The sequence below is a fragment of the Trachemys scripta genome, chromosome 7 (genome assembly GCF_013100865.1).
Source record: "Trachemys scripta elegans isolate TJP31775 chromosome 7, CAS_Tse_1.0, whole genome shotgun sequence".
Classification (NCBI taxonomy): Eukaryota; Metazoa; Chordata; order Testudines; family Emydidae; genus Trachemys; species Trachemys scripta.
In genome coordinates this window covers 6324978-6343974 of record NC_048304.1, presented here as the reverse complement: position 1 = coordinate 6343974, position 18997 = coordinate 6324978, and the positions used below count along the sequence as shown (strand labels likewise).

The 18997-nt window shown below is 42.7% G+C and overlaps 1 protein-coding gene across 30 annotated transcripts in view; it reads left to right on the top strand.

Annotated features, from left to right (window-relative positions):
• The window catches only part of MAGI1 (membrane associated guanylate kinase, WW and PDZ domain containing 1), a 501247-nt gene that overhangs the window by 443225 nt on the left and 39025 nt on the right, over positions 1–18997 (top strand). For all 30 annotated transcript variants that reach the window (XM_034776911.1, XM_034776894.1, XM_034776889.1 and 27 more), the window contains one exon: positions 11994–12025. In XM_034776911.1, the coding sequence (XP_034632802.1) occupies positions 11994–12025 (32 nt within the window). The remainder of the gene's footprint in view (positions 1–11993; positions 12026–18997) is intronic.

The following is an 18997-nucleotide window of genomic DNA, read 5'->3' as shown; positions in this document are numbered from 1 at the left end:
GTTGCAGGGCAAGGGTATTTCACACAGACTGAGGACTTGGTCCTGCAGTTGCATCCATTCAGGGGGACCTTTAGAGATAAATGGCGCCCCATTGAAGTCAATGTCAGCATAGCTTGTGCATGAATGCAAAGATCTGCCTGTGCTGGTCTGATTGCAGGATCAGGGCCTACATTATGAATGTCTCTTAATCTGCATTCCCAGTGATTTATTTTTATTTTCTGGGTGGGGAGCAGGCAGTGTCTCTGACTTGCTGAACTCCTTGCTTTTATTAAATGTGTGGCCCCGAATACTTTTTGAAGCGACAGTTTGTATCTTAGCGTACCTGAGTATTTTGCTATGGAAATAATTTTCTCCCGTGTTTGTTTGTTTTTTTAAATCATGTGTGTTCATTGCAATCCAGTAGTAAATATCACATCCTTCAAAATGCCCTACCTCATGTCTTCCCCCGGTCTCATCTTGAGTGTTGTAATTCCCTCAATTATAATTGGTCTCCCTTACTTCCCCACTCACCAAACTACCATTAGCCCAAACTGCGGCAGCTTCTTCTTTCATCAGAAATCTCCAATTCCTCGTCCTTGGAAATCAGCCTGATGTTCTTGCCATACAGCGTGCCCGACTGACCCTAGCTCTTTTCAAATCCCATCTCAGGAGTCCTCTCTTCTCCTTGGCTTCTCTCTCCTAACCCTCTGTCATGGATAAAACAACCAGAGCTTCCCACTCACTTGTATTCAGTCATCTCCCTTGAAACCTGTTCATTGGATCCTTCGCCAACACGTTATCATCTCTGTATAAGCTATTTGCAAATATACAAGGTAATGCTCCATGGTGCCTTAGCATGAATAATGCTATCCATGAATAGATTGTGATGGCTTATGTTTGATAGCTTATAAGTGCCAAAGATAAGGTGGAAAATGATGTAAATATGTGTCAGAATTGTAGCATGATTAAAAATGGAAGTAAACTAAACTGACTTTGATGGTTAAGATTCTGTATTACAAGGTGTTTTCCTCATTTAATTAGGACTCTTATTAGAAATCTTTAAAATATGTAATAAATCAGTTAACTTCATGTGCTATTTCAAGTTACTGTTTCCTTTAGAGAAATTTGTATGTTAAGGAGGAAATCAGATGAGTGAAAATTAGAGCTGGTCTGAAAATTGCATTGAAAAATACACATACAAATTTCATGAACATTTTCTCACACTGGACTTTTTTCTCTAGTAAAAATAAATTAGGGGGCAAGTTAATATAATTTTAACATACGCTTCCTGTTTTTCAGGGATTACTTAATTAGTGGAGAAGTAGCAGTTCTGAAGGAACATTTAAATCTGGGAATGGTGACTTCTCTTTCCCAAAGTATCTGGTCATCTTTTGCCCATTCTCTTCCCTCCATTGAATGGATTTAAATTCTAAAAGGCTCACCAAACTTGGTGAGACTTTAAAGCAAGTTTAAATATCACATTTTCTCAGTCTCTTACTGTGGTCATTCCACTTAGTAACTAGTTTACAGAGTAACAGAAACAGGAATTGGCTAAAATCAGAGGAATAGATTAAATGAAAGGTTGATATCTGTAAGAGAAAAGTTGAGAGTTAGATAGGCTTGGAAGGATTAGATTTTTATCAGTAAATGTTGGTAAACGTCAATTTCACGGTACACACACAAACCAATGACAAATGTTTCCATCAATGATGATAGCAATTTACAGATAGACAAAGTAAGAAAAATCTGCTTGAGAACTTATTAACGTTTGACTTAAGAATATTTACTTGGTAAATTTTGAAATGTGATGTTGACAGTTTGTGTTGTAGTGGTTAGAAAGCTTTAACTTTTTGAATTTCAACACCTAGTGTCATTAAATAATTGTTGTCTGACCTCTCCCATCATTTCTCGTAACCATGCAACTTTCAACAGATTAAAAAAAAAAAAGTTTAAAACCCATAATTTTGGCCAACTGTGACAATTGATAAAAATAAAAAGCTTAAAAATAAACATCAGAGTATTATCCTTTGAAATTATTTAAAAAAATAAAAATTGAATTCTGCCAGGCCTGTTCATATTTCATATGAACATTTTGGACTGGGTGTGTTTTTCACATTCACAATGAAAGTTACCTCTTCTCTCTAAGCAGCAAGGGAGCGTCAGATGTGCCTTTTTGGGTCAGTGCTCTGTATTGCTATGCAGCATGGTGCACTGATTTCCAGTAATTGGTTTGTAAACAGCCCGACAGAAACTTGTTTTCTCTTTTCCTCAACTAATGTTTAAAATCAGTTCTTCGCATTAATAATATTTATCCATTTTGTGGCCAGAACTTGCATCCACAAAAAACACAGAGGGGGAAATCCTATCCCCACTGAATGGCAAAACTTCAGTTTCCTTCAGGCCAGAATTTCACCTGGTCTTTGAATGCCTACAGTGAAGTGTGTGTTCAAGTTTTAATAGTTGCGTATCAAGTTGTCTTGATGTATAGTTACTAATATTTGCACTAAAAGGGCATTTGCAGGTGCAAATTAGACCTACAAACAAAGAGACTGGGCCTCAGTTTAGATTAAAATTGCTGCTAATTCGTTAATGTGAGAGAGTGAAAGCTGAATCATGTCACTTGACTTAGAAACTCTGGTGTGAATGACTAAATGACAGTAATCCAAATCAAATGGGAATCTAGTAGTAGAAACAAAAGTCAGTATTACCAACCCTAGGCATTCTAGAATCATGAGCCAGGCCCCTACAAATCAAGAAATATACTTAATTTCATGAGATTTTTAAAATATTAAATGTGGGGATTCTTTTTGCTATGTTGTGGAGCTTTCTGGGTTCTTATTTTCAAGCCTTTTTTTGCTGTAGGCATGTCGGCTAGAAACTTTTTTTAGTAAAAGTTGAGAGTCTCACATAATCACCTGACTCCAGGAGCTCAAGCTTTAAGGGAATCACCAAATACCATAACACTCATGACGATATTGTGAGAATTGGAAACACTGATCTGTATGCATTTTCATTGCCAATAGGACTCTCCAGTTTCTGATGGTATGGTGTATAAAACTACCCAAGATTAATCCATTAGTCATTTAAAACATAGCATTGTTTTTATCTCCACTACCTATAATCAACTTGTCTAGTGTTGCTACTATTTGAGCATGAAGTGAAGTGGAGCAAACTGATAAATGTCCATGTAATCTGTATTTAGGGCAAATATTAGTGTTACATCAGTTACTGTTCATTCTTACGATAGTGTGACACATCTGTGTTAGACTGTTTGTTCCTCATAGATGTGTATGTCATCTGATCTCCACAGTCACTTTGAATATTAGGATAGGGGAAAAGTCAGTAACTGATACAATTCCTGGTGATTCATCACACAACTCCTTTTTTAAGGGCTAAAAATGATTTCCTAAACTTGTACGGTATATGGAAGAGTTCAGATCAGTTATAAATCATCAAGAAAAATCAAAGGATTTTCTAGCAGCAAATTGCCTGAAATCCTCTCATTGTGTGAACTATTTTAACTTTCAGAAGGGACTAGGCCCTTGTCAGATGAAAAGATGGGGTTGTCTTAAGAAAAGAATTACTAAAGCTATGGCACTTTTAAGGGTTTTTTTTAAGTTTGTGGGTTTTGAAAGTTTTTTTCTTCATTGTTGAACTAGTAGCGTAGGAGCAAGTCAAGCCGCGCACCGTTGTTTTATATCAGATGTGATGCGATGTAACACAAGGTGGCACAGCAGAACCTTAGACGATGCATTAAATGATGCCGATTTAACTAGAGACGTGCCTCACGGTTCCCTCGACATTTCTCGCATACCAGCGAATCGGGCAGACTTGGAACAATGAGCTAGGGGAATGCAGCGCATTTTATTCTAGCTTCTAAAACCAAACCCTTTCCTCCCACCTTTGTATGCTGAGCTTGTGGGGCAGCTTGAGTGTCTACACGTTTGTGGTTAATGTAGTTCTTGGCCACATCCGGGCTGGGTGAAAAGGCTGCAGTCAGACTGATTAAACATCATAATATCAACAATAACAGAATTAATGAGGTGCCTGGCTTCAAGGAAAAGGGCTCCGGTTATTGGTATAATTGATTAAATGAAGAGTAACAGTCCCTTAACAGCAGTCGTGGGTCAGTAAAAGTTGACAGAGACGGTAAGTCTCTTCTAATGGTTTGAGTTTTATTTGATTGTGGTTTTATTTTGAGACCAACTATGCAGTATAATAAATGCCCCAGCACTTGGCAGTTCTGTACCTCTCCATGCTGAGTTTAACTACAGATATACCTTCATGTTCTTAGTGTGATTCTTTTTTTCCCCATCCAGACCATGGTGCATCCTCTGTGTGCGTGTGTGTGTGTGTGTGGGGGGGGTACTAAATGCTCTGAGACTGCTCTTAGTACCATTATTTTTATTTCTTATTATTTATATGACAGTAACGCGTAGAGGCCCCAGTTGGGATCAGGGCCCCTTTGTGCTAGACGCTGAATTCCCACGGCATTACTAGAGCTTCAGAGACATTTGAGCTCCAACCCACCCCCCTGACAGACCAGCTACCTCAAGCTCAAGATCCCACTTAACTTGAGCTGGAGTTTTGGGATGTGGATGGGAGTCGGGTTAGGTGCAAATTATCCCTCAAGCTAAGAATGCAGGGCAGACATACCCACAGTGAGAGACAGTCCCTGCCTTGCAGAGCTCACCCTCTCGATAAACAAGGCAGATGAAGCTAAACAAGGCAGATGCAGCGTGGGAGGGGAAGCAGAGTTCCAGGGCTGGGAAGTGGCAGGCCCAAGGTGTCACAAGAGGTCAGTCGTACTGTGGTACATGGAGGAACCAGCAAGGATCTATTTTTAGTGGCAGAATCATAGAACTGTAGGAGTGGAAGGGACAAACAAACTGCCTTCTAGGACTAGTTAACTCCCCTCTGTGTCTAAAGGGTTAGGATTTTAGGGAATGCTTTGAATCAAATGATTGAAAGAGGTCTGTTTAGCCCCTCATTTCTTTTAGAATAACTGTATATTTGAATTTTAATACATTCAGCCCTCCTGAAAGTGGGTATAACTCCATTGTGTTCAGTCACAATCTGCCTGCTTACCTTCCAATGGCTGGAACAGGCCTCTTACTTAATATATCAGCTCATTATTGAGAACATTGTTTATTGGTACTAATACCACAGTTGTGCCCAGCGGCCCATTGTGCCGGCTGTTGTACACACACAAAAGAAGAACGCTTGTCCCAAACGGAACATTACTGGGGTTTGAATTTATACCTTGTTAATAGTGCTATAAAAGCCCCGGAGATAAAAATTGCCTGTGATCAGAACGAATGCAACACTGACAACAGCAGAATATGTTTTTTGTGCACTCCTTCACCGATGTGCCTCAATGCTTAACCCGGAGGGCATCCCTTCGAATGGTCGGAGGTAGTTCAGCCTCCATGCTCACTGAGTTCTTGGCCTTTCTGCTTGACCTGCCAGCAGGCGTGCCTGTTGTTATGGTGGTGGGACTTATAGTCAGACAACTGTGCACTGGAAATTGGGTTGAGACGCTGAATTCGTTGCAGTTCATTCAGTGAAGAGCTTCAGACGGCGGCAACCTCTGGCAGCGTTGTCTGCCCCAAGTGATCAAAACATATGAGTCATGTGCCAAAAATCACGAGAACGGCCTACAAATCATCATTTTTATTTTTAAAAAGGGCTCATTTTAGTTTACTTCTTGTATTGGAGGCTTTAAGGTTCATGTTCTCAGGCTTTTCTTTACAACCAGGACTAGAAATACTGGGTTTTTTAATGAATGCTGAGAATCTCACAGAAACACATGAATCCAGGGGCTTGGGCTTTAAGAAAAAGACTTAATTTAATGAGATTTGCAATAAAATCATAAGAATTGGTGAAACTACTTTGGTCATGAAATGGTGACTCTTTATGTAATTACCAATCCCTCAAGCTATCTGATTACCGTAATGTCATCTTTATTAGTGGTTAACGACTACCTAAGTGATGCATATCTTGTTACACAGTTGCATTGATATACTTGGAGTAATCAATTAGCATTTTATTAACATTTCACATCTTTCTTATTACTTCTAATATAAGTTCTTATTTGAGACCTTGAAAGTATGACCACAGAATCAAAATTCAAATTATTGATAATTTGTTTAGCATCCAGAACAGTAGCAAATAATAATTGAGGATATGATTTAACTTCTTAAGGTCCACTGGGACTGAAACCCTTGTCGATGGCAGTAATATACTATGCATTGTGGTGTGTTTTTTGGGAACTCTATTTGCTCGTGCCAGTGGGTTAATAATACCTACGTTTGGGCTCCTAAAAAACATGTTTCTCAAGCATTAGCATTTTAGAACTGGAGCATTGTTCATTTTGTTTGCTAGTCAGCAACCTTTGATTTATAGCAGGCCTACGTTCCTTCGGTGCAAATTATTCTTTGGCTTAAAGCTAGTATTGCATAGCTTATCTTTATGCTAGTACAGTAACGCTATTATAATGCAGAGCACTATGACAAGCAGAAAAGTTATACTGTTGCAGGATTGGGTCTTTTTCTTGATGGTGCTGTTTATGGCTGTATGCAAACTTGTGCTCTCTTTTTTTCAATTACTGCGTGGGTGGTGGTTTTTTTGTTTTTGTTTTTTTGTTTTGTTTTGTTTTTCCAATCTGGAAAAGAGCAACTCCCATCAATTTTTAAAAATAGTATGCTTCCTATATTAAAAATCTTTTGGCAATGGATTATAAAGAATTATTTTTCCCAACAACATTAATGGCCATTATTGTTAATTATTTAGAGCTCCTTGTTTTTCACTCAGAAAGCATAGAGATTGATGTGTGCTGCTGGATAAGTAGGCCTTTACCTCTGGCTCCAGTATTTCCCTGCACCTCTTGCCAAATATGTGTCTTGGTGGATGATATCCTTTGGTCTTTATTCAGCACAGTGTAAAAAAGCAGTATTCGGTGGGCTTATTATTTTTTCATGCAGCGGTTTTTCCCCAGTAAATGTTAGCCCACTGCCACAATCCTTAATGTTTTTCTTGTGTTTTTATTGTGGGGGAGCTGGATGCACAGAGGCTCATTGAGGGGGTTCCAGGTGCAGGGGCAATGGGATTTTTCAGGGGCTTCCAAGAGAAAGTGGTTGGGGTTCAGTGGAGGGGTTTGGGTGTGGAGGTCTCAGCAGGGGACTCTGGGTGCTGGAGGAGTGGGGCTTGGTGGGGGGTCTGGGTGCAGCTAGTTGGGGGTCAGTGGTTTGGGGATCTGGATGTGGGAGCACAAGGGGGTGGGGCTAGTCAGGGTGGGGGTTTGAGTGCAGGGAGCTCAGTGGTGGTGGTCTGGGTGCCAGGAGGCTCCAGACGTTGGGGGGGGGCGGGGAAGCTGCTTCCTGTACAGTGACCCCTCCGCCCACAGCTGAGGAGCGATAGGGGCAGGAAGCAGGGGAGGATGTGAGCTTCCTGCAGCTGGGGGAGATTTCTGGGGGTGGGTCGGACAGAGCCCCAGCCACTCCTTGCAGGGGAAGAGGAAATCTCGTCCTCTCCTGCCTCCAGCCCAGCCAAGATTAGCAATTGATGCCAGCTCAGGGTAGGAGCCATTAGCTGGGGTGTCCCCAGCCCTGTGGTGATTTACCTCTCCACCAGCTGCTCCGGGTGCCTGAAACAATGTATCCGCGCAGCTAGGGAGTGGTGCGGGACTGCACTTGCAGCTTCCCTGTCAGAAAGCCATTTTTCTGCAAGGGAACAAAGAAATCTGTGGGGAACATGAATTCTGCGCATGCACAGTGGCACAAAATTCCCCCAGGAGTAGTATTATACAAGAATTGGGTAGTGTCCCTTTAAATAGTTTGTGAGCCCTCTAGTGGCCCTCATTGTCTCTTATGTTTCAGGGGACACCAGAACCCTGCCAGTCTGCGGTGTGTGAATCCTTGCATTTTGCATATGTTCAGTAAACACGGATGTTTGGAATTTGGATACTTTATATACTAGAAACAGCAGAATTTGGGGTTGATTTCACATGGTGTATCCAGCTTTTGTATGGCTCGCATAACTGTTTTTTTATCAGTGCTTTCTAGATTTGAAATAGACCAAAAAGACATTTAAAATGCTGCAGTTTTAAAACAGAATAAACATACCAGCTAATATTAAATTAAAACTCTGTGTCTAATCCATGAGTTACAATGCCTCCTTCACAGCGTTTCATAGGAAGGTTGTTCTAGATAGAAAGTCATTGAAATAGTGAAATTGTGGTACAAAACTTACTGAGCAATTTACATTTTTCTCCCTATGTTCCAAAATATAGTCTAGCAGATGGATGTGGCCAGCTGTACATAGAGCTTTAGGGAGTTCTGGGGAAGAAAAGGAGAGTTTTTTGTTAAGATAACTGTGATAATCTCACTGATAACTGGCTTAATTTAGATCCCTGCATTTGGTTAGTTTTTTACTAACCGTGTATGTACCCGTTCTTGGCGACTCTGTGAATTTAGATTACAATCCCTTTTTGTATTTAAAGATTGCGCAGCGATCACTGGTATTTTGCCATTAAGCAGTTGCTTGATTACACTGGCTTTTTACAGCGGAGTAATTTGTGTTTTCTGAGTGATTTAATTGGAGTCACATTTGTAAGTATTCTCTATGAGGATTCTTGCCCATTGGAGGGGCTCTTGGTCAGTGTTTCTTAACGACCAGGCTGTGGACCGGCACTGGTCCCTGAGATCTCCCAGACACAATTTAGGAAGGCAGCAAGCCAGTCCCTGGTATCAAAAAGATTGAGAAACACTTATCTAGGTCATATGGAGAGTGCGTCCCAGGTGTGCTGTTTTGTTTTAACCACAGCTAACTGATGGCAACAGCCCCTCTTTTGCTATTTGAATGCACTTTCCAAAAAAAGATTTTGATAGTGTATTGAGCCTTTTTTAATTAAATCATTTTAGATGAATTTAGTGCGTGTGAAAGATGTCAGCCTTGTTGCCCCAGGGACATATTTTAAACGGTATTTGGTTGTCTAGTGGGCTTTGAAACCAATGGCAGTAGACACCTAGATACACCTCTACCCCGATATAACGCTGTCCTCGAGAGCCAAAAAAATCTTACCACATTATAGGTGAAACCACGTTATATTAAACTTGCTTTGATCCACCGGAGTGCGCAGCCCCACCCCCCCGGAGCACTGCTTTACCGCGTTATATCCGAATTCGTGTTATATCGGGTCCCGTTATATCAGGGTAGAGGTGTACTATAGAAAATCTCCGTACCTTTAAAAGTCTGGCCCTAAATTGCTATATTTAACCACAGAGCAGGTACAACCTAGACAGTGGCAATACAGACTTTCCCATGCCTCCCCAGTGCATGGTTTCCACCATGACCTGCTATGACCTCTGTAGAGAGAAACCGGTCATTCGTTCTTTGTGCCTTTTAAGTCCTCTCTGATTTCCAACCAAGATGCCAGTTGTAGCGATGCGTGTTTCAGATGCAGATGTATATCTGCTAGGGGTTGGAGACTATCACCAGCTTTACAGAAACCACTCACCAGCCAATAGCACCTTTGGTCCTTACCATCCTGAATTTGATGAGCAGTGGCAACTGGCTAAAAGTTACATTGCCCATTACTTTGTGCCATTAGTTCCCGCCCCCCCAATGAGTGTGTTCTCACTAGTAACAGCCCCCGTAGGAGTTGTCTCTGTGTGCAGATGATGTGTCTTATTGCTCTATACTGTATCCTTTCCTTCAGCTGGGAATGCATATTAGAAACTGGGGTCTATTATCTCCAAGTTTGGCCCACAACTGCAGGAACTCGGATTTTAAATTAGGTCTTGATTTAAAATAAACAAATTTTCACAGCAAAGTATTAACGCAAGTTATCACCTGATTTTGTCCCAACAAAAGTTACTGATTTGTTTTGAACATGTACAGTTGCTTGTTTTGGTAAAAAGCCAATTATGGTTTGCTCTGTAGCAAAGATTTGTCATAAAGCAGTGACACAATAAGATTCATGAGCCTTTAGAGGGCCCGTCAAACAATGGCCTTGTGTGTATTTTCCATCATTTTTCAGCCATTTTCGATCTTTTTGGATTGCAGCAGCTGAAATTAATGACAAATTTTGAAGGAGAGGTTTGTTCAGAAGTTCATATTTATTAAAATGTAATGACCCTGGTGCAATAAACTAAATCTCTAGTTCACTTTAAACCTACAGTTCAGTTGCATCTACAGTTTTAACTTTTGGAGAACAACTGGATTGCTATAGAGCCAACTCTGCAGTGGGTGTATGTGGGTGTGTGTGTGGGTGGGTGTGATGTATCCATTTAATCAGAAAGAGTGTCTCTTGCAAAGAATGCAAATATATAATATGTGATAAACTGCCTATTACAAATGTGACTTGCCATGAAAACTGTTGGTGCTTTATTCTTTGAGTGTGTTACATGAATGCAGGCAACGTCTGCAGAAAAACAAAGCTGCACTCGTATTTGTTTAGTGTAAACAGTTTTGATGTTCCACTACCCAACAATCAATCACTGCCCTAGAGGGTCTTAGTTATTTGCTGATAATGCACCAAACAGGATAATGTCTAGAGCACTAATACTCCCCAGTCGTTGAAAACAATTAATTTAAAATCCGACTACAGCATTTGGTATTATGCAGTCTTATTTACATACAAGTCTGACAGCAGGCGGTAAGCGGGTACTGTTTATCATTTGTAATTGTGGACATTCCATATTCAGAGATGATATCTTGCAAATTAGCGTAAGATCAGCTTCTTGCTATAACAATTCATATTTCAGTTGCATAACTTGTTTTACTTCCTGTATAAAAGTTAGACAGGAGCATGGTTTTTAGCACAAAGGAAGTGTAGAAAGTAGGAACCATAATGCTGCATAAATGCCACATAAGTCGCATCCTAAAGATGAAAGCAGATTTTGAGTGTCCGAATTACTGAGCACTTAAATGTGCACTGTAATCTGTGTTTTGTTTTTATATTTATTTTTTCGGGAATGCCACATAAGGAAACAGGTTTGAGGCGAGAGGCTTTTTTTTTTTTTATTGAAAATAATTTATTTTTCTCTTTGATCTATCTGCTCAGAATAGCCTTTCCTATATCGTAGGTCATCTCCAATAAGTTTACAGCTCGCTGCCATTGTCCATTGTGCCACTGATAAAGGAAGTCAAGAGAAATCGGTCTTGAGATCTCCCATGTCTGTGAGCTCATCATACCAACTAAGGGGCTGGCTTCAAATGGCAAAATCACCCTTCTCTCTTCTACTACGTGCTTTAAATTGTTTTTCTTTACATTTTGATCATGATCATCGATCATCCCCCAAAATTCCCGTCATCCAGAACTACCTAAACCTCTCACTTCAGCCCACTACCTGCACATCAGGGTCAAGACATTCTTAGCGTTTAATTTTCAGGCTACAGCAATCAGAAATTTATAGCTACGTATCTAGGGTGGACTTGAAGAAAACTTGTGTGTTTTGTCAGTAACATCCATGTTTTAAATGATCCCTTTTAGGGATAAAGATTATCCCTCTTTGTGCTTTTGTTTTGCTTTGCCAGCCTGAGCCTCTCATCTAAAGCCAATACAAATTTGCTTTTAAAAATCTATTTCTAGAGAGACACTGTTTTAAAAATCAACCTGTTTCTCTTCGGCGGTTCTGATTGGTCCGATAAAATTGACAAGCCAATCGCGTCAAAAGGAAATATCCTTGGCTTAATTGTAAGCTAAGTCTCTCTTAATCCAGGGGAGCATTTGAGATTCTGTCCAAGTGTTCAATTTCCCAGGCCGCTGAGGTCTGTGAATTTCTTTCCCCAGCCTCCAGGCTGCTGCAGCACAAGTCAGCATAGCTAATGCAGATCTCTCTCTCTCTCTCCTCTTTGATTCGATATGAACAGACTGGTAACTCCAATGCTAGAGCGAAATCTGACATAACTCTGCAGATGGCTACATTCAGATGATACACCTAGGGATTTTTTCTTAAAGGAAAGTAACATTTATATGCTCATGTTTATTTTTTCCTTGTTGCCTTTTTCAGGATTGCCAGTCCCAAAGAAGAGCCCAAAGTCGGTAAGTACCTTCTCACCTACTGTTTTGTGTGAAGGGGCTGGTGGTTTTGATTTTTTATTTTTTTTTAATGTGGGGTGTTGATTGTTTTAAGTTGTCTTTCGGTTCCAACACGGATTGACTTGCACAGCTTGTGCTGCGTGGTGAATTGAGAGAAGAATTCAGAACAGAAAGGGAGCTTGTTGGCAAATAAGGCTGGAGGTTTACTGATCCTCTTCCCCGCTGAGTGAGCTTCTCCTCCGTTACCTCCCCCCTTAAATCCCCCCAAAAGCCATTGTTTGCTTTTTGAAAGATGGGACGCTCCACCTTCTTTCCAGCAAGCAATTCCTATCAGCGGTGTCCATAGACTCTGACCTTTTGAATTTACTCCCTGATCTTTCTCATTCACCAGCTGCTGAATGATTTTATGAAATATTAAAGCATGTGTATTTACAGAAAGACAAATCATGCATATTTACAGTTTCCGGCGGATACTGCTAGCTGCCCCAGCACTGGAAATATTTTGATTGTTGTGTAGGGCATCTTTTGTTGTTTAGCTTGGCTTTAGCAGCATTGTACTGCAGGTGTGGGATCCTTTATTTAAAAAAATAAAAAAGGCAAGAGAAGAAAAAAATCAATATTTTCCTCTCCTTTCTAATCTTGTTTCCCTGTAGAACCGTTAGCTGGTTGACATGTTAGCTAATAGCTTAGAAGCTACAGTCTAAAGTGTCATTAGAGCTCAGCTCCTAGTATAGTGGAACAAAAATAGCGTGATGTTTATGAGCCTGGAAAAGGGATGAATATTTTACGGGAAATGAGATATTTACAAGGGGAAAGTTTCCATTTATTTGAAGGGGTAGTGAAGAAGGTAGGCTTATTTCCCAATAGCTTTGGGAAAGTCACATGAGTGAGGTCTTTGCAATAATATAAGACACTGTGAAAGTTCGCTGACGGTCTGTTGTGGGTGCCAACAGCTGCAGCTGCTAACAGTCCACCTTTCGGTAAAGCTCGGTAAGAGGTTTGTTAAGAAGATGAGCAGAATCTCCTGCTTTTAATGCAAGTTCTCTGTTCATCCAAAAAGATAGCCCTGAAATAATTAATGTGATTCTGATGGCATAGAGCAGTGCTGATTAAAGTCACATGACTTCAGGCCTATACCATTGTCAGTTTGCATTAATGTTGAGAGGGAGAAGTGCAGTTTGTGCTCTCACTCAAATCACAGAAATGTCAGACTGCATGCATTTACTTCTGTGTCATAGTCAAAGATTAATTCAGCCTTTGGAAAAATAGAAACAAGTGTGTAAAAATGTACACGCCAAGCAGATTATTTTTTGCTGCTGCATTTTTTCCCCTGTCAGAGAAGGAATAGTTGAATTGATGTTAGACATTTATAAACTTTATTCATTAAACCGCCATATGACGAATGAACTTTGATTTTTGAAAACAGATGTCCTCACAGAATCAGGTAATGTAGCATCATCTCCTTATTAATCTGATGCTGTGCTAAACACCTGCCAAGTGAACAATGATTCATTAGAAGCATTTTAAATCTGTGAGACACCTAAATCCATTTAGGGATAATCCTCTCTGTATGAACAAAGAGACTGTTTACAAACAGGTGTAGTTCTGGAGTCTTTAGTGAATTTACCAGCCCCCAGCTGTAGATTATTTTTTCCCCCATGGAATTTGCTTGCAGAGAAACCATTTCGTTCACTGAAAGCAACCAGATTCCTTGCATGTTACACTCCTGAAAGCTCTCTTACCTTTCTGCATAGCCCTTCGATATTTTTCACCACAGCCCCAGGCAGTGCTGTTCCATCCGAAGAGGAAGAATCCAATAAAAACAGTCTTCCTCCTCTGTTTAGATATTAAACGGAATGTTTGCACCAGCAACTAGTGGATAATACTATCTTATGTCGATATATCATGGCAGCTATTTTAGAGTACCTGGAAGTCTAACAGTCACACTACTTAAAGGAAAAGGAGGAGAATGACCAGCCTATAGAATACAATCTCTTTTAGTCTAAGTGAAAAGGATAAAAACATTATCAATATTTTACTTGTATTGTTAATATAACTCCCTTTAACTTCCTTTTTATGGTTAATAAAATACAGGTTCTGTGTTTAATTGTGTGATGTGGGAGTGGAGGAGGAGGTTTCAGAATATAACTGCATTGGTGTTGAGTCCCAGCCATTCCAGTCGATACAGACCATTCCACGACCGGAGGGAGGGACTTCCCTGAGGTTCTGCCTTGAAAATGCCCTGCAAGATTTTTAGGGCTTGACACTTTGGCACACCTAGAGGTTGCCAGGGCAGTGTGATGATGCAAACATCACAGCCTCCTGGCACAAATGCCAAAGCCCAAAGTCTTTCTCCCAGGTGCCCCATGTGATCTAGTGCAGCGGCACCTATGTAAAATGGGGCATTAATGTAGCCCTTGTTGTCGTCTTCACCTTCACTGTTCTCCAAGAGGCCTTTGAAACAAAGTTTACTTCTTGATTAATAAGTTAGCTGCTATTAAATAAGTCACCTGCAGTCAGTCCTTATGTTGGTAGACTGATCTTAAACCAAGCCCACTCCCCCCCCCCCTTCCCCTCCCCAGTGTAGACCTAGCCTAAGACCACACCAGAGCAGGGAGATGACTTCCTTACGCTCCTTTAGATGAACTAATTTTATCAGCTGTAGCAAGGAGGGCGGGAGTGAAAGGGGAGGGGACATAGGCCTAGAGCAGTGGTTCTCAAACTTTTGTACCGGTGACCCCTTTCAAATAGCAAGCCTCTGAATGCGACCCCGCCTTATAAATTAAAAACACTTTTTATATATTTAACACCATTATAAATGCTGGCGACAAAGCAGGGTTTGGGGTGACAGCTCGCGACCCCCCCATGTAACAACCTCACAACCCCCTGAGGGGTCCCTACCCCCAGTTTGAGAACCCTTGGCCTAGAGAGCCAGAACATAGGTCTTGGTATGTAAATAAAGGAGGAAGTGACTTTGAATGATTTTGTTTTAGAATATATGCCTGTGTAATATTTAGCCATATATATGTGCATTCTGGAATATTTTGTGTTTATTTGCCTTTTAGAGCGAGAGTTTTTCAGCTGAGCTTGAAGGCCCAACAGGGCTGGCTCTGGCTTTTTGGCCACCACAAGCAAAAAAAAAAACGGGGCGGCCAGAACGGCAAAGCAAAAAAAAACGGCGGCACGGCCAGAGCGTGGGTGCAGGGGGGCCGGCTGGGGGGGGGGGGGGGAAGGGGGCGGGCGGGAGAGAGAGAGAGAAGGGGGCTGCCAGGGCTACAGTGGGGGTGCTGCCACGTGGCCCCTCCCGCTGCGCCGCCTCCTGCCGCGAGGGCTCCGCTCCGGTCGGCGAGGAGGGAAGGAAGAGGACTGCCCTGCAGGGCGCTCCGGTTCTCCGCGCCACCGCCCCCTACAGGGCGGCCGGAGCGGAACAAGAACAAAAAAAAAAAAGCGGCCGTGCCGCCCTAGGATTGGGCAGAACGCCGCCTCCAACAATCTGCCGCCCCAAGCACCAGCTTGCTCAGCTGGTGCCTGGAGCCAGGCCTGAGGCCCGAAGTTGTAAAAGTGCTGGGTGACAGATTTCAAGTGTTCTGCTCTAGGGCTGGTTGAAGTTTCCAGTAAAAACTGTATTTCAGCAGAATATTGGGTGTTCGAGTAAACGAAAATGTTCACAGAAAATGTTTGCTTGTTTTGACAGTGTTTTGATTTTTTCACCCAAGTACCAAAAGTAAACATTTTCAGCCAAAAAATGCAAATTTTTCAGTTTTTGTCAGTTTGGGGCTGACATTTTTCTGTTTTGGGGTTCTTGATATTTTTGGCTGAAAAGTAAACATTTCCCCAGAAAACTTGGATGAAAGCTAACATTTTTTGGTTTGTATCAAAATATCCCACATGGGGAAAAGGACTTTTTCCAGGCAGCTCTTCTTAGCACCCAAATTGGGGCCAGATTTTCCAAAGAGACTTCAGTTCCAATCTAGGCACCGAAATATATGGTCATTCCTCAGGGCAGCTAAGCATTCTGGGTGCTGAGCTCTTTTGAAAGTGTTACCATTGTTTAGGTGCCTATATAGAAGCTGAGCTCTTCTGAATTTCCCAGCCTTAAAATTGTTCATGTTCACAACCTCTCCCCACAAACTACTGCTCCCTTTCGGCCCAAGCAGTTAGCCAGTATGTAGGAGCGGGCCGGCCTCTTTCTGTTAGGAGGAGAAATGGACGATATGAGTCAGGTGTTTCTTTGGCACAATCTCGTTCATTTACAAAGTATGTCCACGAAGTCCTGTTTCCCTGAACACAGTAGGAAAAAACAATATCAGACCGTTTCCATGCTCACTATTTCCAAGTCTGCTTTTCCAGCAAGTCCTGTGCCCGAAGGGCTCTGCCTTTGCGCTCTCTCTCTCTCTCTCTCTCTGAGGCATAGGCGCTGACTCTGTTGGTGCTACGGGGCTGGCGGCCCCCCAATCAGCTCCTTCCCCTCCCCCCAGCGCCTTCCACCCACCAGTAGCCCCGTCAATCAGTCCCTCTCCCCCCTCCCAGCGCTTCCCGCCCGCCGCGATCAGCTGTTCCACGGCATGCAGGAGGTACTGGGGGGAGGAGCGAGGGTGAGGCGTGCTTGGGGGAGTGTGGAATGAGATGGAGCAGGGGTGGGAAGAGGCAGGGCGGGGGTTGGAAGGGGTGGGGCCTTGGGGGAAGGGGTGGAGTGGGGGCGGGGCCTGGAAAAGAGCCGGGGGTAGGGCACTTCCCGGCACATTAGAAAGTCGTCACCGCTGCTCTCAGGGCCACGTTCCCCACCACTTCCCTCGCTGTCTGCTGGTCCCGGCCTTGCCACGTAGCTACTGCCTTAGGTGGTGGCTTCTGTTGTTTCAGCAGTCACATTTAGCTTGAAGGAATGGTGCTTAGTCCATCCAGGTCTGTGTTTGGTGGCAGTTAACACCTTCCAGCATGACACTGCTCTGTGAGATACTTACAATCCTATTTCCTCGCCCTAGTTTTGCAGTATAATTGCTCCACACTGCCTTGAATGTATAGTTTTCCTTGTCTTCCTTTAATCATCGCAGCTTTTTGCAAGGGAAGGTGCAGTGTACTGTATCAACACATGAGCTTTCTCAGGTGACTAGCGCTGTATTAACATTGCAGCCTTGTTGAAGGCTGGCTCGACCCTGAGCTTCATGGCAAATAGAGTGATTGTGGCTGGAAATGGTATTGCACAAGGCTGAAAAATGAGCCCAGAATGCAGGCATGTGTGTAACTACAAGAAGCCATGTTCAGAATGGCTCTGCCTACTGTGTAATCGCTAAACTAGGACAGTAACTAACTTCTTGTTGTTCATTTTTACCAGTGGTCTAAGTAAAAACAGTACAGTCAGAGGAGTTTGCAGCACTTACATTGCAAACATAGGGAGGGGAAAATCTGATTGTAACTGGGATACATGTGGGTGAATAATCGGTCAAAGGGAGGTCACTTTTAGAATAATAGAATCATAGGGTTAGAAGGAACCGCAAGGGTCATCTAGTCTAATCCCCTGCCAAGATGCAGAATTTGTTGTGTCTAAACCATCCAAGGAAGATGACTATCCGGCCTCTTTTTGAAAAACCTCCAGTGAAGGAGCTTCCACGACTTCCCTAGGCAGTTTGTTCCATTGTCCTACTGTCCTGACATTTAGGAAGTTTTTCCTGAGATTTAATCTAAATCTGCTATGCTGTAGTTTGAACCCATTGCCTCTTGGTCCTGCCCTCTGTGGCAAGAGAGAACAACTTTTCTCCATATTTTTTATGGTAGCCTTTCAAGTATTAGAAGACAACTATCATGTCCCCTCCTTAATCACCTCTTTTCCAAACTAAACATACCCAGTTCCTCCGGACTTTGCTCATATGGTTTGAATTCCATCCCTTTGATCATCTTCGTCTCTCGCCTCTGGATCCTTTCCAGTTTCTCTACATCCTTTCTATACATTGGTGACCAAAATTGGACACAGTACTCCAGCCGAGGCCTAACCAGCTTGGAGTAGAGCAGTACTATCGCATCCTGTGAATTGCGTGCTATGCATCTCTCAATGCAACCCAAAATTCCATTTCCTTTTTTTTTTTTGCAACAGCATCACATTGTTGACTCATGTTGAGGTTGTGATCCACCCCAACTCCCAGATCCCTCTCAGCAGTGCTGCTGCCACGCGAGTTATCCCCCATTCTGTATTTGTGCTCTTTATCCAGCAACAGCAAACAGTGCTAACGATGGCAGAAATACTTTGCTGTAGTGATTGGTGCTTCTTGGTTAAGATACGCTCCACTACACAGTTATGTCGACTAAGCTGCCTTACATCGACCTAACCCTGTAAGCGTCTACACTAAAATGTCGCTCCCGCCGATATAACTCACCCACTATACCAACTTAATAAATCCACCTCCACAAGAGGCGTAGAATCAATGTAGATGTAGTTAGATCAGTGCAGTGTGAGTGACTCTGCGTTGCTTACGTGGACTGTCGCTGCCTTTCAGAAGCTGTCCCACGGTGCCCCACACTGACAGTAAAATCAGTGCTAGCGATCCTGGTGAGTACATGCACCTCCGATACAAGGAGCAAAGCATAGACACACACAAGCAAAGGAATTACTGCAGCAGCTGTATGCCGGTGTAAGTTGGGTCCTTTAATTTTGTAGTGGAGACATGCCCTCAGTCTATCAACACGATGAAATAGTTCAGTTAGATAGGGTTACCATATTTAACAAATAAAAAAAGAGGACCCTCCCTGGGGCCCTGGTCCCGCCCATTTCCCACCCCAGCCCCGCCCCTTCTCCGCCCCCTCCTCCCTCCCACTCCCAGCCGCGCGAAAAGGGCTGCCCGAGTGCTACCGGCTTCACGGTTTGCCGGGCAGCCCCCAGACCCTGCGCCCCCGGCCAGCGCTTCCCCAGTGCAGCTGGAGCCCGGGAGGGGAAGCGCCCAGCCGGGGGCGCAGGGTCTGGAGGCTGCCCGGCAAACCGTGAAG